The 22,543-nt window shown below is 68.0% G+C and overlaps 1 protein-coding gene across 1 annotated transcript in view; it reads left to right on the top strand.

The window, feature by feature from the left end:
- NIBAN2 (niban apoptosis regulator 2) overlaps nucleotides 1-22,410 on the top strand; it is a 38,199-nt gene extending 15,789 nt beyond the window's left edge. Inside the window, exons 2-14 of the mRNA XM_056108777.1 lie at nucleotides 8,562-8,692; nucleotides 11,542-11,670; nucleotides 12,728-12,833; nucleotides 14,038-14,205; nucleotides 16,984-17,099; nucleotides 17,204-17,308; nucleotides 17,549-17,711; nucleotides 18,650-18,837; nucleotides 19,310-19,465; nucleotides 19,696-19,812; nucleotides 19,902-20,009; nucleotides 21,439-21,550; nucleotides 21,778-22,410. Of these exons, the coding sequence (XP_055964752.1) occupies nucleotides 8,562-8,692; nucleotides 11,542-11,670; nucleotides 12,728-12,833; nucleotides 14,038-14,205; nucleotides 16,984-17,099; nucleotides 17,204-17,308; nucleotides 17,549-17,711; nucleotides 18,650-18,837; nucleotides 19,310-19,465; nucleotides 19,696-19,812; nucleotides 19,902-20,009; nucleotides 21,439-21,550; nucleotides 21,778-22,376 (2,198 nt within the window). The 3' untranslated portion in view covers nucleotides 22,377-22,410. The remainder of the gene's footprint in view (nucleotides 1-8,561; nucleotides 8,693-11,541; nucleotides 11,671-12,727; nucleotides 12,834-14,037; nucleotides 14,206-16,983; nucleotides 17,100-17,203; nucleotides 17,309-17,548; nucleotides 17,712-18,649; nucleotides 18,838-19,309; nucleotides 19,466-19,695; nucleotides 19,813-19,901; nucleotides 20,010-21,438; nucleotides 21,551-21,777) is intronic.
- Nucleotides 22,411-22,543: the final 133 nt, after the last annotated feature.

Here is a 22,543-nt window from a genome sequence, read left to right as displayed (position 1 = left end):
ACCCCTCGGACTGTGGGGAGCCCCATGCCTCCCAGGGTGCGCTGCCCACCCGGGCACTGAGGTAGGAGCCATGCCGAGGTCTTGTGTGTGGCTCATCTGAGAAGACTCAGGACCGACCGCATCATCCCCTAGAGCCACTCCCCGCGGGGAGCACGGCCAAGTCCTCCCTCCTCCCTGCAGCTCCTCCCACGGGCTGCTGAGCAAGCACGGGGCTTCGATCACAGGGACTTGGCACCTGGGAAGGAACGTGGCAGAGACTGAGACGGCCGAGCAGCGGCACCTCCCATCTGCCTCTCCCTTGGCCCGTCCGGCTGGGAGGCGGCCCCCGTGGGATCGGGGGGTGGCTTCGGAGCAAGGGGCATCCCATGGTTCCGCCAAGCAGAGTCTGGGACCTGCGGGCCCTGGGCATTTTGCCTTCAGAATCTCACGACGTTTCTCCTCCGTCTCTCCCCCCTGCCAGCCCATGTGGGCAGGCGCCGTGCAGGGTGGCACAGCACCGGGCTCCATCCGCCTCTCTCCCTCGCGCCCCATTTCCTCGGATCGTGAAGTTCTGCGTGGAAACTTCTCACGAGCACAGGCAGACCCCCCTTGGGACTCCCGAGCTCACAAAGGACCCCCGTGCCGCCCACCTCCCGCGCCCACCCCACTCAGCCCTTGGCTGCTACCACGTGGGCAGGTGGAGCTGTCTGTGACCCCTGACCCGTTGCTGTGTTGCTGAGTCCCCGGGCTCCCGTGCCACGGGCTGCCCGAGCTGCAAATGCAGATGGGCTTCGAGGAATCGGGTCCCACATCCCACGCTGACCCGGACACTAGGCTCTGGGCGTGGACCTGCGCCTGTTATTGGGGGGGAGCGGTGGGGGTCCGCCTGGACCCGGGAGGGGCTCTGGGCTGTCTGTGGAGCAGGGGAGAGCGTCCATCTGCCTCTCCGTGCCTCCCGCTCGGCTGCTACCCCCAGGTGCCGCTGTCCCCTCCTGAACGGGCAGCTGGTCCCATCACTGCTGTCTGGGGACGTGCCAGCCTCACTGTAGGTCTGGGGGGGGGGCGGGCGGGGGCAGCCTGTCGTTAATCTGAGCACTTCATGGCCTGGTTGAATGAATGAATGATCAAATGAACAAAGGAATCAACGATTGAATGAACGAATGAATGAGTGATCAAATGAATGCATGAAGGCATGAGTGAGTGGCAGGCTCGCGTGAGCCCGAGGCCCCTCCCCTGGCGCGTTTCCTGGGGGCTGGAGTCGGGTACGGCGCCCAGGCCTCCCTGTTGCTCCCTGCCCTCACTGGCTCTTCCGTGGTGCCCCTTTGGGGTACCTTGTGCCAGCTTCAGGGGATGTGGGTTCCGGTGTGGGGGGGTACGATCACTGGCCCACCCAGCTGGGTGCTGCATGGTGAGTCATGGGCGCTTCTGCTCAGGCCCAGGAGTGGGGGGCAGGCCCATGGCAGGATGGCAGAGCAGGGGGACCCCAACCGGGCTGAGGGAGGGGGGTGCCCGAGGAGTGGGCACAGCTGAGTTGGGGTGTGGGGTGCCTGCAGGCAGGGGGTCAGCGTGGGTGGAGTCACGGTCACATTCGGGTCTCTGTGCCCCGTGGCCTCAGTCCCAGACTCTGGGGGCGGGGGAGGGGGTGCTGGCAGGACTGGGGTGCAGTGGGGTGTCTGGAGCTCCGGGCTCTTGCGACCCCTGGGCCGCCCTTCCGGCCCATCACTTGGGTCATTGCCTGGGGTGTGGGTGTGGCCCTGACGGTTTCTTCCCCCCCCCCCCCCCCCCCCATGGAGCCCAGCCTGAAACTGGCACCCGGGACAGATGCCCCCTGGGGCGGACCAGGCTGGCGTGGGGGGTGCTTGGGGTCATGGGGTGGGCGGTGGCTGAGTCGGCGTCTGATTCCGGCTGTCTGCCCGCTGCCGAGGCTCAGGCCGGGAGAGAGGGGCATCCCCTGGGGTTGGGGGGCCGGGCCTCTCCTCCCGGGGCACCCCCGCCCCCGCCAAGCGACAGCCCTCGACATTTGCTGAGAAGAGCCCAAAAGGCATCTTGGTGGCGAGGTGGGCGCTCCGGGAACACCTGCCCGCACGCGGGGAGCCCGGCCTGGCTCCTTGGCAGGAAGTCTGGGTGCCCGGGGCGCTCCCACCCCCGACGTGGGAGCCGGCTGGGGACAGGCTGGGGATCAGACGAGGCCCCAGGGGACAGCGGAACCAGGGGGCTGATGACGCAGCGGGAGCTCGGGGAGAACTGCCTCCTCCCCTACGCCCACCAGACATGCGAGGTGCAGTTGCTTCACGGGCTGCACCTCAGTTTCCCCATTTGTGCCGCGAGCCCCATGGGTGCCACTCAGCGCTGCCCGCAGCCTGGCCGCTCAGACCCCGCCCACACGAGTAGCGGCTGGACCCCAGGAAGCGGGTGTGGAGCGGAGCCCCACGCTGAGGCTGCAGCCCCGCGGGCACCGGGTGCCAGGGTGGGGGAGGGGACGCGGCTCAAGCCTTGGACAGGGGCCCTGAGCTGGCCCTGCTGGCCGGGGGCCTCCCTAGAGGTGCAGCTGCCCCACTTCCGGGGGTGGGGGGCCTGGGTGGCACCTGAGTGTCCCCCCAAACCCAGGCACCTGCTTCTCTGTGGGGGGACGGTGGCAGGAGCTGCCCCTGGTGGCCCCCGCCCGCCTTGGGAAGCAGGGGTGAGGCAGCCGGCTGGGTGGGGCGCGGCCACCCTTTCTGCTGAGGAGACTCTGGGCGTGTGGGACTCTATTGCTCAATGAGGGGTAGGGGGAGCCGCCCGCCCAGCCCCTCCCTCCCTCCCTCCTTCCCTCCCTCCCGCCTTCTTTTTCCTCCTCCTCCTCCTGGGCCTGACATGGGGGGTGCGAGGGAGTGGGGAGGGGGGCTCCCAGCCCACAGCTGGGGCGCTCCCCACCATGGAGTCCTGGGAGGCTTCCTGGTAGGGGTGTCCGGGGACCGTTCTGTGGTGAAATGGCCCCCATGGACGCCGCTGGGAAGTGGGGACAGGAGAGGGGAAGGGGAGGGAGGGACAGGGGGTTGGGGACAGGGCCAGAGTGGGGCCGGGAGGGGCGTGGGAGGGGGCAGGCAGGGGTGGGAGTGTCCTGGTTGGGGGGCAGTGGTCGTGGTCCGGGCTGAGCTGTCCCGACCTCGTGCCTCGCCCTGAGTCAGCGGGAACCGCCTCCCTCGGGCTGTGCTCCCTGGGAACACCCTGGCAAGGTGGGGGGACCCCAGGGACCTGCTGGGGACGCCCAGGGTTTTCTCTTCCCTGTCTGGGCAAGGCCTGACCCAGGGGGTCCTGCCGTGCCGTGACCCTCCCTGGGGGTGCCGGGGCCTGTCATTACCCCCCTGATTACAGGGCCTGCACGGGAGCCGTGTCAGCCTTTCTGGGGGCCACCCACGGGGCCCCTGCCCGCCCCAGGAGTGAGCGTATGTGCCTGTCTTTGCATGGACACTTCCTCTCCTGGGGTCGTGTCCGGTTCAGCTGTGTGTGCTCAGGGAAGTGCCTTGACCTCTCTGAGTCTCTGCCTAGGGCAGGGGAGGATGTGGGAAATAGCACGGGTGAACCCGCAGCTCCATGTGGGGCCTGGGCCGAGCATGTGGCTGTTGTGTGTTAATCATCTTCACGGGGGAGGGACAGCACAGCGGGAAGGGCGTTTGCTGTGCACGTGGCCGACCCGGGTTCGATTCCCGGCATCCCTTGTGGTCCTTCCAGTACCACCGGGAGTGAGCCCTGAGCATCGCCGGGTGTGACGCAGAAGCAAAGACGGTCCTGGCCTGCTGGAGGGCCGGTGTGCTGTGTGACCCTAGGTGGGTGTTCCCGCCTCTCTGGGCCTCAGCTTGCCCAGTCTCCCAGGTAGACGATGAGGACAGTGGTCCTGGGGTTGCTGCGGCATCATCCTCATCTTGGGGCTTGTCCCCTCGCTACCTGAGCTGCTTGGGCGTGGGGTGGGCGTCCCCGCTGCCTGGCTTGCCTGGCAGGGCCCTGGGAACCGGGCAGGCAGGTTGGGGGCCAGCCCCGCCCTCCCAGTCCTGAGACCCGGTCTGTGCAGGTCGCTCAGGCCGAGTGGGACTGGGTCCCGTGGGAGGCGGGCGTGGCCGGGGCCCATTGGCGGGGCCGGATGGGCCAGGCCCCGGCTGGCACGGCGCCCCCAAAGCCCAGGCTGGCACCCACAGGAGGCCCACGGCGGGCAGAGGCTGCCCCCAGCCCTGCTGTCGCGTGGAGGGTCCGGACTCGGGTCAGCGCTCAGGGTCTCCGCGGGGCCCGTGCTCTGATTCTGGAAGATTCTGCCAGGGTGGGCGAGGGTTTGCAGGGAGGTGGGGGAGACACTCCACCTGCAGGCTCTGCTGGGCTCGGGGAGGACCCCAGCGCCCCCGCCTCACTGAGCCTCAGTTTCCCCAGCGGCCTGGTCTCTCTGGGAAACTTGGGGGGCTCTGGGGGCCCCCATGCTTCCTGCCCGCCCCCCCTGCGGCCCGGCCCGGCTGTGAGGAAGTAGTGTGACCTGGGGGTTGTCCGTCGGGCTGGCCGGAGACGAGCGTTTTCTGCCTGTGAGAGTTGCGCCCAGGGAGGGCTGCAGCTGGGCCTGGGCGGGGGCACTGACCTCCCCTGTAGGGCGCATGGCCGGGCAGCAGAGGGCAGGGAGGGAGGGCACTGGGGCTGGTGCCAGGCGGCCCCCGGTGGCCCGCCCGAGAGGGGCGGCTTGGCACCCGCTGACTCATAGCAGCTCGGCGGTGCTGACCCAGCAGTGGTCAGCTCCCGGGGCCAGGGCAGCGCCGATTAGATCTTTGCTGAGCCCACAGGGACCCACCCATCCATTTTGCAGGTGGGAAAACTGAGGCCCCGAGACGCCGGACATGGAAGGGTCAGAGGGCGTGGCAGCTCCTGCCAGGTCTGGCCGGATGCGGGTGGGCAGGGCCCGGAGGTGCCCTTGAGCTGGCCAGAGCCCCTTTGCCTCCCGGGTCCTGGGTTCCTGGGAAGCGGGGATGGCCGGGGGCAGGCCGGAAGCAGAGCGGGGCGCTGGGAGGATGCGGTTATGCCAGGTGGAGGCCTAGCCCTGAGTGTGTGCCGGGTCTCCTGGGGCCTCAGTGGTCTGATCTGTGAAATGGGGAGAGGGATAGTCTCATCGGGCTCCTGAGCACTGTCATGACCACAGGGGGGTCCTGGCGGCGTTAGGCTTGGCCTATGGGTCGCCCCCTCAAGGGCAGTGGAGGGGCTTTAGTGTAGAGACGGGGCTCCAGGGGTGGGGGGGCCAGGGGGCTGCAGAGGTGGAGGGTGGAGGCCCCGACTCCGCCAGCTGGTGGGGAGGCGCGACAGGAAAACACTCCAGGGGGTGACGTGCTTGTGTGTATGTGTGTGTGTGTGTGTGCGCGCGCATGTGAGTGTGGGCGAGTTGGCACATGCGTGAGTGTATGTGATCATGTGTGTGTGAGCACGTGTGTGTGTGAGAGAATGTGAGCGTGTCTGTGTTAGCATGTGTGTGGGGGGTGATAGTGTATGTTTGAGTGTATGTGTTCGTGTGTGAGCATGTGTGAGCGTGTGCGTCCGTGTGTGTGTGTGTGTGTGTGTGTGTATGAACACGTGGGGGTGCTGGTACGCCCTTCTCTTCGGGGCTGTTCTGAAGAGTCTGGGGGTGCCGGGCCCGGCCTGTGAGTTGGGGGGCCCCGTGTCTGCAGGACGTTAGGTTCAGGGGCCCATGGGTCCGCGGAGCCGAGGGTGGTGCCCGGGGACCCACAGGTCCTGGGAACTGGACTCGGGGTGACCTTGGCCCCCTGCGGGCAGCGCCCCTCCCCGCTGCCTCCGGCCGCCCGTTCTCGTCCTGTCGGTGTCTGTGACTCTGTCCCTGCTCTGGCCTTTAGGGTCCTCTTTCCTCCGGCCATCAAAGTGCCACCTCTCATAAACCTCCCCCACGGCTCCAGCGCACGGCCCCTCTCAGGCGAGTCCCCATGCCCCGGTCCGGGCACCTAGTGGGAGTTTCCCCCAGCCTGGCACCTAGTGGGGAGTTTCCCCCCCAGCCCGGGCACCTAGTGGGGTTTTTCCCCCACCCGGGCACCTAGTGGGGAGTTTCCCCCCCCAGCCCAGGCACCTAGTGGGGAGTTTTTCCCCAGGCTGGCACCTAGTGGGGAGTTTTTCCCCCAGCCCGGGCACCTAGTGGGGTTTTTCCCCCGCCTGGGCACCTAGTGGGGAGTTCCCCCCCCAGCCCAGGCACCTAGTGGGGAGTTTCCCCCCAGCCTGGCACCTAGTGGGGAGTTTCCCCCAGCTCAGGCACCTAGTGGGGAGTTTCCCCCCAGCCTAGCACCTAGTGGGGAGTTTTTCCCCCAGCCCGGGCACCTAGTGGGGAGTTCCCCCCCAGCCCGGGCACCTAGTGGGGACTTTCCCCCCCAGCCCAGGCACCTAGTGGGGAGTTTCCCCCCAGCCTGGCACCTAGTGGGGAGTTTCCCCCCAGCCTGGCACCTAGTGAGGAATTCCCCCACACCCGGGCACCTAGTGGGGAGTCCCCCCTCCCGAAGCCTCTTTACCCTGAAGCACTTGAAACTCTGGAGGGAGGAAGCAGAGAACAGGCGCCCGGTGGGCAGTGCTGGTCAGCACTGGACTGTGGCCTAGAGAAGCCACTAGGGGACGCGCCTGCCCCCACCCCTGCCTGCCCCCCTGTCCTGGCTGTCCCGACCTGCCTCTGCCCAGGCCACACCCCCTCTGCCTTTGGGGGTCCCGGGTCTTCTGCAGGGGACGCTCCCGGCCCTCTCGGGAAATCTCTCAGGCCGGCGTGCTGGGCCCCCTGCTCACAGCCCCGCTCCCCCTCTTCCCCTCGGCACACTGAGAGCCCCCGTCCCCGGGTGCTGGAACCCCACTCCCCCCCCGCCCCCAGCAGGATGCCGTCAGGGGGGGCCTTGGGGGGCCTCCCGCCGTCCTCCCCAGCAGCGCTGCCCCCGTGGGCTGTCCTGGGCCAGGAGGCTGTGAGGGCAGGTCTGAGCCTCTGGCTCGGGTGGGAGAGCCTGGTGGGTGGGCCGACGGCCTAGTCCGGGCTGCCTGTCCCCTCTCTGCCCCAGAGACCCTCCCCGGGCCTGCACCCCTGCTTCTGGCCCCTAGCCCTACACCCCTGCTCCTGCCCCTGACCCCACTGCCCCAGCCCCCTGCACCCCTGCTGCTGGCCCTCTGCCCTCCAGGATAACACGGCTCGCACCGGCTTCTTCCTCACGGCCCCACTGAGGCTGCCCCCCCCCAGCACCCCTCCCCGGCACCCCTCAGCACCCCTGCCCGGCCTCCTGCCTGGCCCTTCCTGCCGGCTTCAGGGTCCTGTGTCCAGCTCTGCACAGTGCTGTTTGGTGGGACCCAGGCTGATCCCCTCAGTGGCTGCAGGACCCCAGAGGTGGGAGGGTGCTGGTCACCCCTCAGGCAGAGCCATGCAGCTGGGGAGGGGCTTGTCACCTGTAGGTGGGCTCCTGGGGGTGTGCCTGCTGCCCTGCCCGCTTCCGGGGTGTGTCGGCTGGGGAAGGCGGTGAGACGCAGGGATTTGGGCTTGATTCCCAGCATGACCCCCCAAACTCCCTGATTTATCTGTACTGTGGTCCCTCAAACCCGCCAGGATGATCCCTGAGCACAGAGCCAGGAGCGAGCAGAGCCAAAGCGGGGGTGGGGGGAGAGGGGGAGAGAGAGAGAGACACTGAGAGACAAAGAGGGTGGGAGAGAGAGAGGGGGAGAGAGAGACAGAGAGACAGAGACAGGGAGAGAGAGAGAGGGAGAGGAAGAGGGAAGGAGGGAGGGGAGAGAGGGAGAGAGGGGGAGGGAGGGGGGGAGTGTTCTGGTTGTTCATGTGGAACCGGTGGGCGGAGCGGCGCCCACATCGGGTGCTCCTGCCCAGTGCTCCTGCCCACGGCCTGCGGCCCACGGCAGTGTGAGCTGGTGCCAGGGACCCAGCCGCCCGTGTCCCTGTGTAATGGGGTCGCGCAGCCTCTCTCGGACGAAGGATAATGCCTCTGGCTCCCCCAGAACCCTGGGGGTGCAGTGAGGGTGGGAGGTCAGAGGTGTGGGGGGTCGCAGGCCCGGGAGGGGCAGAGACGGGCACAGGCCCCTGCTGGGACAGGCTGGGCCTCCCGGGAGCTGGCAGCAGGGCCCGTCCCGAGTGTCAGGTGTTCCCCCCCCAGCCCGCCGAGACCACTGGAGCACAGCAGGCTGAGCCGCCCTGTCGATTTTCCACGCTGTGTTTGTTTTCTCACGTTGGAGGGCGTCACGCGTGTCCGTCACCCAGACCCACACCCTGGGGAGAGGCAGAGCTGGAATTCCTGGGGCCCGACTCCCCCATGCCCCGTCTGACCCGTGCTCCAATGCGCTTCCTGCCCTCACGGGGGGGGGGGGGCGCACCCACTGACACCCTGCTAGCACTCCTGGGTGGTTTATTCTGGGGGGGCTCACCCCCACTACTGAAACTCCCGGTACAGTGCTCAGGAGGTACCAGAGGGTCTGAAGTACCGTGTGGGGGGGGTCCCTGCCCTCCACACGCGGCTCATGCCTGGGGGTCCCCCCGACGGGTTCCGGGGTCCGAGCTCCCCGCAGGGCAGCGTGACTCACCGCCCGGCTCTCTCTCCCTTCAGAGAAAACCAGGAAGACCCTGACGGAGTTCCTGCGCTTCTACGAGGCCCAGTATGGCGTGGCGCTCTTCCACAGCAAGCGGCACGAGATCGAGGGCACCGGGCCCCCGCAGGCGCAGCTGCTCTGGCGGAAGGTGAGCCGCGCCTGCTCCGGCCTCAGTTTCCCCTCGTTGCCCAGAGAGGCTGGGGGTGGGGGCGGGTCTCCTCTCACCGGCGGTGCCACCCCCGCCTCTGTTTGCTTTTGAGCCACCCCCGCGATGCTCCTTTTGTGCTTCCTTTTGGCTCTGTGCTCAACAGGGGTCACACCCAGCCAGGCTCGGGGGTCCTACGGGCTCGGCCGCGTGCAAGGCCAAGGCCCCTCCTCCCACCCCCCCTGCTGTCCTGTCCTTCAGTTCCTCCTGGACGGCCACAGAGTGCTCGCTTTTCTCTCTGAGCCAGGTGGGGGCGAGCACCACCCCCCGCCTCCGCACAGGAGTGGGGGGATCCCAGCATGCCAGGTGGTTGCCTGGCTCCAGCCGGGGTCTCCTGGGCCCGCGGGGTGAGCTGAGGTTGCGGGAAGGGGCCTGGGGCGCCCGTGGGGGGTGGGCACGGAGGGGCACCCCGGGCTGGCGCACGTGGGGTGAGGAAGCGTTGGCGCCTCCGGAGGGTGAGGGGGAGCTTTGGTTGGGGGTCCGGCATGCCCCCACTCCCCTGGCCCACGTGCCGGCCCCCTCGGGCTGTCTAGACTTGGGGGGTGGGGGGGCGCCCCGGGAGGGGAGAGGCCGGCAGGAGCTCGGGGGTTCAGCCCCCTGTGATTAGGGGGCAGCAGATCCGCCTCCTCTGGCAGAGGTGCCCCCCGGGTTGGGGAAAGGGGGCAGCGGCCTCCCGGCCTGGACTCCCCGCCCTGCCCTATGACCTTGCTGGGCCTCAGTTTCTCTGGGGACCTCCTGGGCTGAGACGTGGGAACACACGTGTGTTGGGGGGTTGCATGAGCCTCTGAAAGGTTCCTGGGGGGTCCCTTAGGCCGGGGCCCCGAGGGCAGGCCTGGGCCGGCAGGGGTGGGGCAGCCGAGCATCAGTAGGAGCTGAGGCCAGACCGTTGGGGGGGTCCCCTTCCTCCCCCTCCCCCCACCCCCCTGCACATGGGCCTGGTTCCCAGGAGACCAAGGGGGCCTGTTCAGCTCAGCTCCGGGTCCTGGATTTGGGGTGCTGTTACCCCAAGGTTATCTCCTTCTGGGGACAGGGTGCGGGAATGTTGCTGGGCTGGGGTGAAATCCTGACCAGACTCGGGGCTCCCCTGAGACACCCCATGGGTGTGGCATGCCCCTTGCTGACACAGATGCTTGGGGGGCCTTTTATACACTAGAGCATTGCTGCGAAGGAGGTAGAGAAGGGGGTGGTAGTCCTGGAGGGCTTCCTGGAAGAAGGGCCATTGGCGCTGAACAGGAGGGCTGGCACGGGGGCTGGGAGGCCCAGAGCTGAGCCTGTCAGGTGGGGATGGGGTGGGCATATGGGAGGGACATATTCTGGCTCCTAGCTGGGGGCAGGGGCTCAGCGAGCGCGGGGTGCATGCACGCCCCGGGCGGCATTGAGGCCCCCGACCTGGTCCCCTGGTGTGGGGCAGCTCCCGGCCCCTGACATCGGGGCGCTGCAGGGGGTGTACAGCCGATGGGGGGGTCTGTGGTGGACCCCCAGCCAACACTCGTGGGGGTGTGTGATCTCAGAAAACGGAAGAACCCCACAGTCCAGACACGTGAAAGGAAGCGGCACCTGGGTCCCAGAACCAGGCATGTGGGACCCCCTCACCCTGCAGAGGGCGTGCAAGGAGGAGGCAGCTTCCCATGGGGTCCTCAGGGCCTCCCAGAGGTGGGCAGAAGTTGGGGTGGTCTTGCCCAGCGCCCCAGCTTGGCAGCCACAGGAGACCAGCCCACCCTCCTTCGACTTCCGGCCTTGAGTGTCTTAGAAAGAAAACTCCCGCCCCACTGCCCGCCCCGACTCTGGAGGCATTGCAGGGGGGCAGCCACTGCCCATAGTGCCTGGACTTCTGTGTGTCCCCCTCACACACCCCTGCTCCATCCTTGCAGGGAGGAGGCGGGCGGGCCCCAGTCCTAGCCGCCAGCCTGGGAGAACTTGGCTCCTTTCTGGAAAAGACGGGAGGCAGAGAGTGGGGTGCGGAGGCCCCGTCTAAATATAACCCAAGGGGGGGAGGTTTGGGAGGGGAGGTTTGGGGGGGGGGGGCTGCATTTTCTTTTCCTGGAAATATTTTTATCCCGGCTCGGAAGTGGCGGCTTGGGGCCTATTGTCCCAGTACAATGGGCCTCCCTTCCCGCGCTGGGCATTTCCCTCCTGGGGGGGGGGGCAGGGGGAGGCTGGAGGAAGGGGAGCACCTTGGGAGGGCCGGGGGGGGGGGGGAGCAGAGTCCCCTCCCGCGGGCAGGGTTGAGCCTCAAGCTCCCCCTCCCAGTCCGGAGCTAGAAGTCCCAGAGCTAGAAGCACCTTCTCGCAAAAACCCCCTTCTTTGGGGCAGGAAGACAGGAACTGTCCAGGGTCCAAGGGTCAGATGGCTCTTCCGGAGTCTCCTTTCTAGAAGCTTCCCTGGATGGGGCCTTCCTGCTCCCTAGCCGCAGATCAGCCTCTTCTGGAGCCGGAGCTGAGCCTGCATCTTCCTGCCACCACCTCCAAGGGGGTCAGCGGAGGGCCGCGGGCTGGAAGGGGCATCTGCTCGTCCTCCCGCAGGCGGGACCGGCCCCTCCGGCTCCAGGACCCCTCACGGCCCTCGAAGAGCCGCTGAGTTTCTGGAACTGCCTCGGTGAACTTTCTGTAGCCCTGAGGGAAACTGAGGCTCAGAGCCAGGGGCATCCTGGGGCCTGAGTGGTCCAGGCCTGTGGCACATCCCCCCTATCAGGCCCCCCCACCGACCCCTCCAGTCCTGCACCCCAGGCTGAAGCAGGAGGCCCGGCCCCCTGACTCCTGGCGAGGTTCTCACTCCGCCCCCCCCCCCCCCAGGTGCCCCTGGAGGAGCGCATCATCTTCTCGGGGAACCTTTTCCAGTACCAGGAGGACAACAAGAAGTGGAGGAACCGCTTCAGCCTGGTGCCCCACAACTACGGGCTGATCCTCTACGAGAACAAAGTGGTGAGCCCCTCCCCCACACACCAACCCCCCCCCCCCCCCCATCCTCCACGGGCCAGTGACTGCCACATGCCTGGCCCTCGGCCTGCCACGGCCATCCCCCCATCGCCTGGCTGCCCTGCCCCCGCCGAGCGGGTCCGCCCCCATCACTAGCTCCTCTGCAACCCCCGGGGTCCCTGGCCCCCTTTCCTGCCTCAGTCTGGTCTCAGGGAAGCTCTTCCAGCTTCTGCGTGCCCCGCCCTGCCATGGTGGAGACACACACCTCATTTCTAGCCCCCCTCCCCACCTTTCTCCAGCTCAGCCAGGATCCCCTTACCCTCACGTCCATATTAGAGAAACTGAGTCAGGAGCACCACGATGGGCAGTGGTTTCCACCTGAGAGGGCTGAGGGAAGAGGCTGGCTCCTGGCTGCAGGAAGACGAAGGCGTCAGGGTGCCTGCCTTGCCCGAGCCTGTTTGATCCCCAGCATGGCATCGGGCCCATCAAGCACCATCAGCCTCCCCACCCCAAACCCAGAGTATCTCTAAATTTGGGGCGTTGGAGCCCAAAGCCATCCAGACGTTGTTGAGGAGTGACACCTAGTGGCCGGGCGTGGTAGGGCAGCTATTCGGGCCTTAACCCGACCTTTCCGAGCGCCCCAGGATCTGTCCCCAGCACCACACGATCCAAACCCCAAAGCAGTGCCCACCCAAGTCTCCTCCCGAGGGACCCTGTGTGATGTCAGCGCCGCGGCCCGGGCAGGTGGCGCCCGCTGACGGTGACTGACACAGGCCTGGAGCCAGCGTCATGTCACGGGTCGGTTGCCCTTGGCAGCGAGATCGCGCCCTGGCCCCTGCTGTGGGCCAGCTCGGGCACCCCCTTTCTGTCCTCGTGAAGGTCGCCCCTGCGGGTGGGGACTGTCACCCGGTTTGCAGGCGAGATGACAGTTCATGGCCTTCTCAGCGTGTCCCTGCTCAGGGGCCTCCGAGTCCAGAGCTGGGGTTCAGGTCCCCGGGGGCTGGAGGCGGGTGGGGCTGGGTCCCTCTGTGATCCCAGGGTCTGGCTCCCTTGCCCCCTTCAGGCCTATGAGCGCCAGATCCCGCCCCGCGCCATCATCAACAGCGCCGGCTACCGGATCCTCACCTCCGTGGACCAGTACCTGGAGCTGGTGGGCCACTCCTTACCAGGTAAAGTGCTCCCGCCATCCACAGGGCCCCAGGCGGGCCTGGGGGTGCGGGGGGTGGGCATCTGACCCCAGAGCTGCAGACTCCACCTCCGGCCCAGCGCTGGTACTCTGAGTAACCAGTGCCCCTAGAGGGGAGCCTGGGGGCCTGTCCCAGGAGGCACGGTAAAGAGGACTGGGCCCCCCAGTACCGCTCTCTGAGCCTTTCAGTGATGCAGCCACCAGCCTCTTTCCTCCCCAAGGCTTCTGGGGGCCTCTGGGGGAAAGCGGGGTGCCCCGGCTCTGTCAGCTGAGTTGTCCTCAGCGCCCGCCCTGCTGGGGACCCCCAAGGCCTTAGAGGGACACTTTTACCCCCGAGTCGACCTTGGATACAAAGGGGGCAGGGGTGGACTTCTGTTTGGGGGCTGTTTGGGGGCAGCTGGTGCCCTGGCTCTGAGGAGCCCCAGCCTGCCTGGGGGCCCCCCGGGTCCGGCCTTCCTGGACACCAGCCCAGAGCTGGTCTGCCCCAGGGAGAGTCTCCTCACCTCCACCCCCCACTTCCTCTGGAAGCCTGACGGGGCGTGCTGTGTAGACCCCGGAGTGGCCACGTGGCCAGAGCCCAGCACGGGGCCCACAGAGGGGCGTTCATTGTGGCATGGGATCTTGACCGTGGTCAGTCGTGATCTTGACCACGTTCTCGCTGAGTCTCCAGTATCCCACGCAGTCCAGAGATGAGCCTCCCCCCCCTCCCCGTGAGCTGTTCTGTGCTCCTGCTGTCATTTTGACTACGCTTAGATATTTTTTTGGGGGGTGGGCACATCTGGTTGCCCTCAGGGCTCACTCCTGGCTCTGTGCTTAGGAATCACTCCTGGTGGGGCACCACCGTGGGGGGTGCCGGGGTGGAGCCCAGGCCGGCCGTGTGCAGGCGCGATGACAGTTGTGGCCTTCTTGGCGTGTCTCTGCTCAGGGGCGCCTGCCTCCAAGTCCAGAGCTGGGGTTCAGGTCCCCCGGGGGGCTGGAGGCAAGTGGGTACTGCTTATGGCTCCAGCCCCACCCTCGCACGCACCGGGGGTGGAGATGCTGCGAGGCGCCCCCGGACACCCCCAGAACCCTCCAGGACGGCGATCCTGGCCGGGCTGGGCCTGTGCCCATCACCCAACCACCCATCACCCCCAGAGGACGAGGCGCCCTAAGGAGTGATCCTGACTCAGCCGACACTGTCTCCGCAGGCACCACGTCCAAAGCGGGCAGCGCGCCCATCCTCAAGTGCCCCACGCAGTTTCCGCTCATCCTCTGGCACCCGTGGGCGCGCCACTACTACTTCTGCATGATGACCGAGGCCGAGCAGGACAAGTGGCAGGCCGTGCTGCGCGACTGCATCCGCCACTGCAACAACGGTGAGCGCCGGCGACCCCTGGTGGTGGCCCGCGGCGTGGCAGGCCCGCTCGGGGGCGCCCGCGCCTTCCCGGGGCTCCAGGCGCCGCTGCTCCTGCTGGGGGGGGGAGGGTACGGAACCCGCGAGGGTGTTTCAAGAGGGGTGTGGGTGCCGAGCCCCGGCGCCCCGGGTCACAGATGCACGCTTCCGCTTGCGCCATCCGAGGACAGGGCCAGGCAGGCATGAGGCTGTGTCCTGGGGGTTGTGAAGAGTCAGTCTCCTCTGCCCAGGCTCTTCCTGCTCTTGATATGCACACAAACAACTTTTGTTTTGTGGTGGGGGCCACACCCGGGGATGCTCAGGGGTTCCTCCTCGCTCTGCACTCGGGACTCACTCCTGGTGGTGTTTGGCGGGGGGCTCTGTGGGATGCCGGGGAGTGAACCTGGGTCAGCCACGTGCCAGGCAAGCACCCTCCCTGCTGTGCTCTTTCTGGTCCCCTGTTTTTTTTTTTGGTGTGTGTTTTTGGGGGGGTTTACCCCCGGGGTGTGTGGGGCTCACTCCTCCCGCCTCTGTGCATGTTGGGGGTGGACCCCGGGTTGGCTGCATGCAAGGTGCTTGCCTTACCTGCTTTGCTGCCAGCAGGTTTTGTCTGCTCAGGGCTTGCTCCTGGTGGGTTGGGGACCCAGCAGGATCGGCACTGGCTGTGTGCCGGGCACACGCCCTGCCACTGTCCTGTCTGACCCACTCTGTCCTGTGTCTGGCCCCGAGGGCGCCCGAGCGCAGCTGGACGTGTGCGCCAGGGAGGCGCCTGCTGCCGGTGGAGACGCTTGTCAGCCCGACAGGCCGCTGGGTGACAGCCAGGCCCAGTGCTGCAGAGCCTGGGACCTCCGGAGGCCCGAGGGGACGGTTGGGTGGTGGGGATCCTGCGTGGGGAAGGAACCGGGGGCTTCACACAGGGCAGGGCGAGATGGGGCGCAGCTCAGCAGAGGCGCTGAGGTTTGGGGGTGCTGAGTTCCCCCGTAGGTGATTGTTGGGGGACACAGAGGGTCTCTCTGCCCTCGGGGGAGGAGCGGCCTTGTCCTGACCCCGGTGACCACCTCAGGACACAGCTGTCCCTGACCAGTCTCGCTTGGGCAAACTGCCCGGGGCAGTGGGCGACGTGGGCAGGCCCTGGAGGGCAGCACCCGAGTAACCCCGCCCACTGCCCCCACCCCTTCCATCGGGTCTCCTGACTCCCCCTGCCCCACCTCAGGGTATGTGCCGTGAGGAGCCAGACTTGGCCTCAACCATGGGCACAGGGCAGGGAGGGCTCTGGCCCCCCCAACCCAGGCTTGGTAATGCTGGACCTGGTGGGGACAGGTCGGGGGACCCTCAGATGGAGGCTCTGCAGGTCAGCGGGGGCCCACTGAGGCCTGTGCTTGGCCCCTAGTGGACACTTGCCAGGAGGCTAAAGGGGTTCTGGTGGGGGTGTCATGCACAGGAGGGCGGCCAGGGGAGCTCTGTGACCCAGGACGGGGACACAGGGGGGACCGGCTCTGGGCTCTGGAGCCGACAGGCCGGATCTAGCTGGGTGGGCGCGCCCCTCCCCCCAGTCGTGGGAAAGTGCTCTGAGTCCTGGGCCCAGAGGCAGGGTCTGGCTTAGCTCACTTTGGGGGACAGCCAGGAAGTGGGAGGGCAGGGAGGCCAGACTGGGTGGACAGCAGCCTGTCCCGGCCCCTCACTTCCTGCATTCCTGCAGCTGCATTGGGTGTCTTGTCCGACGGGGTCCCTGCTGCCACTGCCGTGACCCGGGGTGCAGCCTCCCCGGCAGAGTCGCGGGCAGGACCCCACCCCCCACCCCCTACCCTGCGTCGGGGTTCTGAGGGAGATTGGGGGGAAGTCTCGGCCGGCCCACAGCTGCGGGTAGGGGTGCGGGGTTGAAGGGCGCAGGGGGGCTCCTGAGACCCCGGAGACCAGAGGTTCCTGCTTGCCCGGCACCCCCATTTCTGTCCTTACACAAACGTGGTTCCCCGCAGTCGCCTGATTGTCTCCCTGAGCCCCCAACACCAGCTGGCCGGGTCCCTGTATGGGGGGTCGCAGCCCCTCACAGCCCCACCCGCTGCTGCTGCCTCAGCCCCTCCAGCCCCGGCAGGCCTGAGGCCGCCCCACCCCGGATGTTGTGGGGTGTGTCTTCCCCACCCTGGAGGGGATTTCTGTCTGTGGGTGACTCAGCCCGTCTTCAGCTTCCCCTTCCCTCCGCAGGCGGGTCACCTCCCCCACGGCCCTTTCTGCTGGGCCTCCTGCCAGTCTCGTCCACACCCCCTGCCCCCAGCCACAGAATCCCAGAAATGGCATTTATTGGGGGCGGTGCCGCAGGTCTGGGGCCACCCCCCCCCCCAGGGGACAGCAGCTCAGCAGCTACTCAGTGCCCTGGGGGCCGCTTTGGAGGGGGTGGAGACAGGCCCTGGGCCCCCTGATGTGCCACCCCCAGCCTCACAGGAGACAGCCAGGTCGGGCCACACACCCTGCTCAGGTGGGGGCACTCTGGGGACCCCCTGGTTTGTGTCATTGGTTCATTTCCCGGTGGAGGGGCTGACAGTGCAGAGTGTCTCCATGGGGGGTGGGGGGGTGGGGGGCACAGTGGGGATGGGACCCCGGGGGTTGGGGCCCCTCCGTCCCGCTCTGCCGCTCCTGGTCTGGCCCCTGCGGGCAGTGCCCCCCAGCCTGGCGCATGTGAATATGCCCACACCTGAGGGTTCTGGCTCCGACTGCCCCCTCGGGGCCTGCCCAGGCCGCTGACCTTCGCCCCCTGCCCCGACAGGGATCCCCGAGGAGGCCAAGGTGGAGGGCCCCGCGTTCACCGACGCCATCCGCATGTTCCGGCAGTCCCGGGAGCAGTACGGCACGTGGGACATGCTGTGCGGGAACGAGGTGCAGGTGAGCGGCAGGTCGCGGGCAGGCGCCGCGGTGGGCACGGATGGGTGGGGCGGGGGGCGGCAGCGCCGGGATGGGACACGCCACTCTGTGCCCGCGGCCCCCAGATCCTGAGCAACCTGGTGATGGAGGAGCTGGGCCCCGAGCTGAAGGCGGAGCTGGGCCCGCGGCTGAAGGGGAAGCCCCAGGAGCGGCAGCGCCAGTGGATCCAGGTCGGCCTGCGGGGGCGGGGCTGGACCTGCATGGGGCAGGGCCTGAGACTGCTGGGCGGGGCCTGGGGGCGGGGCATGTGGGGCGGGGCCTTGACGGGCGGGGCTTGTGCCTATGGGGGCGGGGCCTGTGTCTGTGGGGCGGGACCTGCGGGGGCGGGGCCTGGGGCTTAGGGGGCGGGGCTCCGGGCCCGCTGTGCCCTCTGCCCCTCGCCCCTCACTGACGCTGTGCCCGGCCCACAGATCTCCGATGCCGTCTACCGCCTGGTGTACGAGCAGGCCAAGGAGCGCTTCGACGAGGTGCTGGCCAAGCTGCAGCAGGCGCGGCCGGCCATGGAGGCGGTCATCCGCACCGACATGGACCAGATCATCACCTCCAAGGAGCACCTGGCCAGCAAGATCCGAGGTGGGCACCCGGGGCAGCCCGGACTGGGCTCCATCCGTTTCCTGGGCGATGGCCACGGCCCTGGCGGTGGTGACGTGGTTTGTCTGGCTCTGGGCAGACGTGGAGTGAAAGTGGACCCATTGTGTGTGTGTGTCCCCGCACCCTGCGCTGATTTCGGTCTGAGCCTGTGTGTGTGTGTGTGTGTGTGTGTGTGTGTGTGTGCCCCCGCAACCTGTGCTGCTTCCGGGTTAGCCCTGGTCTGGGAATGGCTGGGGGCAGGTGTGACAGCGTTGGGGTTCGGGGATGGAGCCCGTCTGTGAGGACCCCCACTCCTCAAGGCCCATTTCCCACCCCCGGCATTGCCCCTGACCCTCACTGACCGCCAGGTGCCCAGGGGTCTCCCCCCTCCCCCCACGCTTTCAGGGCTGGCCAGACACCAGCCTTGATGTGCGGGTGTCTGCACGTGCCAGGAGTAACTACGTCTTGTCCTTAAGCCTTTGCACGCGTTCATTTTGGGGGCTCACAGCAGCGTCCAGGAGGCCCTGTGGGGGCAGGGGGGGCATACCAGCTGGTCTCACCTGGGGACAGGGGTTCCACACAGGGTCCTGCTGTGCTGGGGATGATTCCGCTGGCCTGGGGTCCTGGGCCTTTAGGGCTGCATCTGGCCAGGCCTGGGGTCCTGGCAGTGCTGGGATAGACCCTGGGCAGGGCGTCCACGGGGCTTCGGCCTTGCCTGCTCTCCCGCCCCAGAGAGCCCATTACTGTAGTTTATGGCCATCGCTGCTGCTTCAGACACGGGATTTTTGCCACCTGGATGATTTTTGTCCCCTGCAGTGTCTCTGGAGGATCAGAGTGTGTGTGTGTGTGTGTGTGTGTGTGTGTGTGTGTGTGTGTGTGTATGTGTGTTGGGGTGGGCGCTCCCCAGTACTGTCCACTCACCCGTCCTCCTCCGGGCGCAGCTTTCATCCTCCCCAAGGCCGAGGTGTGCGTCCGCAACCACGTGCAGCCGTACCTGCCGTCCATCCTGGAGGCCCTCATGGTGCCCACCAGCCAGGGCTTCACCGAGGTGCGGGACGTGCTCTTCAAGGAGGTGACGGACATGAACCTGAACGTCATCAACGAGGGCGGCATCGACAAACTGGGCGAGGTGAGGTGGGCGCTGGGGGCTCCCCGTGTGGCAAACGCCCCCCCTCCCTCAGGAGGTGGGTGGGCTCTGGGGGCTCTCTGTGTGGCGGGGGCCCCCAGGGAAGGGGGTGGACGTGAGCGGCAGGTTGGTCCTGGCTGGCTCAACTCGGGGGGAGCTGACTCAGCTGCTCCTGGTGCCTTTTTTTGGTTCTTGGGGGGAGGTCCCGGGTGCTGGGTGCTGATTGCTCCCATCAGCCTCCCTTGTGTACCCCACGCTGAGAATCACGCATGTGGTCCCTGAGAACCAGCGCGGCCCGTGGAGCTCACGAAAGGCTCATTCCGGGTCCTGGGGTGGAGGAAACAGGCTTGAGAGCGAGCCCTTCCCACGTCACTGTCCCCCCGAGGAGGGAGGACGCCGTTCCCCGCACCCAGGTCCCAGGTGCCGCGGGGGGCTGTGGGCGCCCGCTGAGCCCTGCCCTGCCCTGCTCCTGCAGTACATGGAGAAGCTGTCCCAGCTGGCCTTCCACCCGCTCAAGATGCAGAGCTGCTACGAGAAGATGGAGCCGCTGCGGCTGGACGGGCTGCAGCAGCGTTTCGACGTGTCCAGCACGGCCGTGTTTAAGCAGCGGGCACAGATCCTGATGCGGGAGGTGAGCCCGCCCCCCTGCACCCCTGCTCAACGGCGCCCCTCCTGGGTGCCCCTCCTGCACCTCAACTGCACCCCCACCCCCACTCCCTTACTCCGCTCATCCCCTAGACCGCCAGGCCCCTCGCCCCGCTCACCTGGGGACACCCAGCACAGACTTAGGGACCCCCTAGTTCCCATCCCAGGGGAGCTGCGTGGGAGCGGGTGGGCGCTCACTGAGGGGTATCCCTGCAGCAAATGGACAACGCGGTGTACACCTTCGAGACGCTGCTGCACCAGGAGCTGGGGAAGGGGCCCACCAAGGAGGAGCTGTGCAAGTCCATCCAGCGCATCCTGGAGCGGGTGCTGAAGGTGGGTGCCGGCCGCGGGGGCTGGAGGGCTGGAGGCAGACACCCCCCGCCTCCCCGGGGCCCCCCTGACCCACAGCCCATCCCCTGCAGAAGTACGACTATGACAGCAGCACCGTGCGGAAGCGCTTCTTCCGGGAAGCCCTGCTGCAGATCACCATCCCCTTCCTGCTCAAGAAGCTGGCGCCCACCTGCAAGTCGGTATGTGTGGCCCCGCCCCGCGCCCGGCACCGCCCCCTGCTGGTCTCTCCTAGGGGCCGCCCTCTCCCCACCTCCCGCTCACCACCGCCCCCTGCTGTTTCCTCCTGTGGGCCATCCTACCCCCTCTTTCTGCTTCCTGCTCAGCACTGCCCCCTGCTGGTCCCTCCTAGGGGCCACCCTCCCCCCCCCTCCTGCTCAGCATCGCCCCCTGCTGGTCCCTCTCCCCCTTTTCCCGCCTCCTGCTCAGCACTGCCCCCTGTTGGTCCCTCCTTTGGGCCACCCTTACCTCCTCTTTCTGCTTCCTGCTCAGCATCGCCCCCTGCTGGTCCTTCCTAGGGGCCGCCTCCCACCCTCCCTGCTGGTCCCTCCTATGGGCCACCTTTACCCCCTCTTTCTGCTTCCTGCTCAGCACCGCCCCCTGCTGGTCCCTCTCCCCCCTCTCCCTGCCTCCCACTCAGCATCGCCCCCGGCTGGTCCCTCCTGGGGCCGCCCTCTCTCGCTCCCTGCCTCCCGCTCAGTACCGCCCCCTGCTGGTCTCTCCTAGGGGCCGCCCTCTCCCCACCTCCCGCTCACCACCGCCCCCTGCTGTTTCCTCCTGTGGGCCATCCTACCCCCTCTTTCTGCTTCCTGCTCAGCATCGCCCCCTGCTGGTCCCTCTCCCCCTTTTTCCCGCCTCCTGCTCAGCACCGCCCCCTGTTGGTCCCTCCTTTGGGCCACCCTTACCTCCTCTTTCTGCTTCCTGCTCAGCACCGCCCCCTGCTGGTCCCTCTCCCCCCCTCTCCCTGCCTCCCACTCAGCATCGCCCCCGGCTGGTCCCTCCTAGGGGCCACCTTTATCCCCCCCCACTCCCGCTCAGCATCTCTCCCTGCTGGTCCCTCCTATGGGCCACCTTTACCCCCTCTTTCTGCTTCCTGCTCAGCACCGCCCCCTGCTGGTCCCTCTCCCCCTTTCCAGCCTCCTGCTCAGCATTGCCCCCTGCTGGTCCCTCCTAGGGGCCGTCCTCTCCCTGCTCTCCGCGCCTCCCGCTCAGCAGCGCGCCCTGGTGGTCCCTCCTGGGGCCGCCCTCTCCCCACCTCCCACTCAGCATCGCCCCGGGCTGGTTCCTCCTAGGGGCCGCCTCCCCCCCTCCCCCCGACTCCCGCTCAGCATCTCTCCCTGCTGGTCCCTCCTATGGGCCACCCTTACCTCCTCTTTCTGCTTCCTGCTCAGCACCGCCCCCTGCTGGTCCCTCTCCCCCTTTCCCGCCTCCCGCTCAGCATTGCCCCCTGCTGGTCCCTCCTAGGGGCCACCCTTACCGCCCCCGGCTGGTCCCTCCTAGGGGCCGCCCTCTCCCCGCTCTCCCCGCCTCCCGCTCAGCACCGCCCCCTGCCGGTCCCTCCTAGCGCCCACCTCACGCCCTCTCCGTCCCGTGCCCGTCTGCTTCCTGCAGGAGCTGCCCCGCTTCCAGGAGCTGATCTTCGAGGACTTTGCCAGGTTCATCCTCGTGGAGAACACGTACGAGGAGGTGGTGCTGCAGACGGTCATGAAGGACATCCTGCAAGGTGGGTGCCGGCCGGCCGACCGACCGGCCAGCCCACGGGGCAGCGTCACCCCGCGGTGGAGGGCGGAGCGATGGGGCGGACCCGGCCGGCCAGAGGGAGCACGTGACCCGAGCCTCGCCTGCTCTCCGCTCGCTGGCCTTTGGGGGCGCGCCCGTCCCGGGAGGGACGGGGAGCCAGCCGTGGGGCTGCCACGGGGTCCTCACGACCCCCTCGCCCCGCCCCTGCAGCCGTGAAGGAAGCCGCCGTGCAGCGCAAGCACAACCTCTACCGGGACAGCATGGTCATGCACAACAGCGACCCCAACCTGCACCTGCTGGCCGAGGGCGCCCCCATCGACTGGGGCGGCGAGTACGGGGGCGGCGGGGACGACGCGGGCAGCCCCGGCACCCCGGAAGCGGCCGCGCTCTCGGAGAAGCGGCGACGCGCCAAGCACGTGGTGTCGCTGGTGCAGGAGGAGGAGGAGGCGGCGGCGGCGGCGCTGTCCTTCGAGGCCAGCCCGGAGCCCGCGTCGCCGGCGTCCCCGGACAGTGTCACGGAGATCCGGGGCCTGCTGGCCCGGGATCAGCAGGCCGACAGCCCCGCGCCGGCCGGGCCCCTGCTCAACGGGGCGCCCGCCCAGGAGAGCGCGCGACCCCCGGCGGCGCCCGCGCCCTCCGCCTCGCCCCCCGCCTCGCCCCTCCGGCACCTCCCGCCTGCCAAGGCCCCCAGCCTCGAGAGCCCCAAGCCCAGCGACCAGGAGACGGGGGAGCAGGTGTCCGGCCCCGGCAGCCGTCCCCCCATCCACACCACCACCGAGGACAGTGCCGGGGTGCAGACTGAGTTCTAGGCTTCCCGGCTTCCGGGGACACCGTGGCGGGGTGGGGGTGCTATGTCTTCCGTGGGGGGACAGCCCCCTCACGCCCCAGTCACTTTATTGGGTTCGGTCCTACTTGTTGCTCCGTTTTCTCTTCTGTGGGGTGATCCCTGGCTTCCTCCCGTGCGGGGCTGGGGGTC

The sequence above is a fragment of the Sorex fumeus genome, unplaced genomic scaffold (genome assembly GCF_029834395.1).
Source record: "Sorex fumeus unplaced genomic scaffold, SorFum_2.1 ptg000233l, whole genome shotgun sequence".
Classification (NCBI taxonomy): Eukaryota; Metazoa; Chordata; class Mammalia; order Eulipotyphla; family Soricidae; genus Sorex; species Sorex fumeus.
Note: the sequence above shows the minus strand (reverse complement) of the source record. Positions and strands in the feature narration are given on the sequence as shown.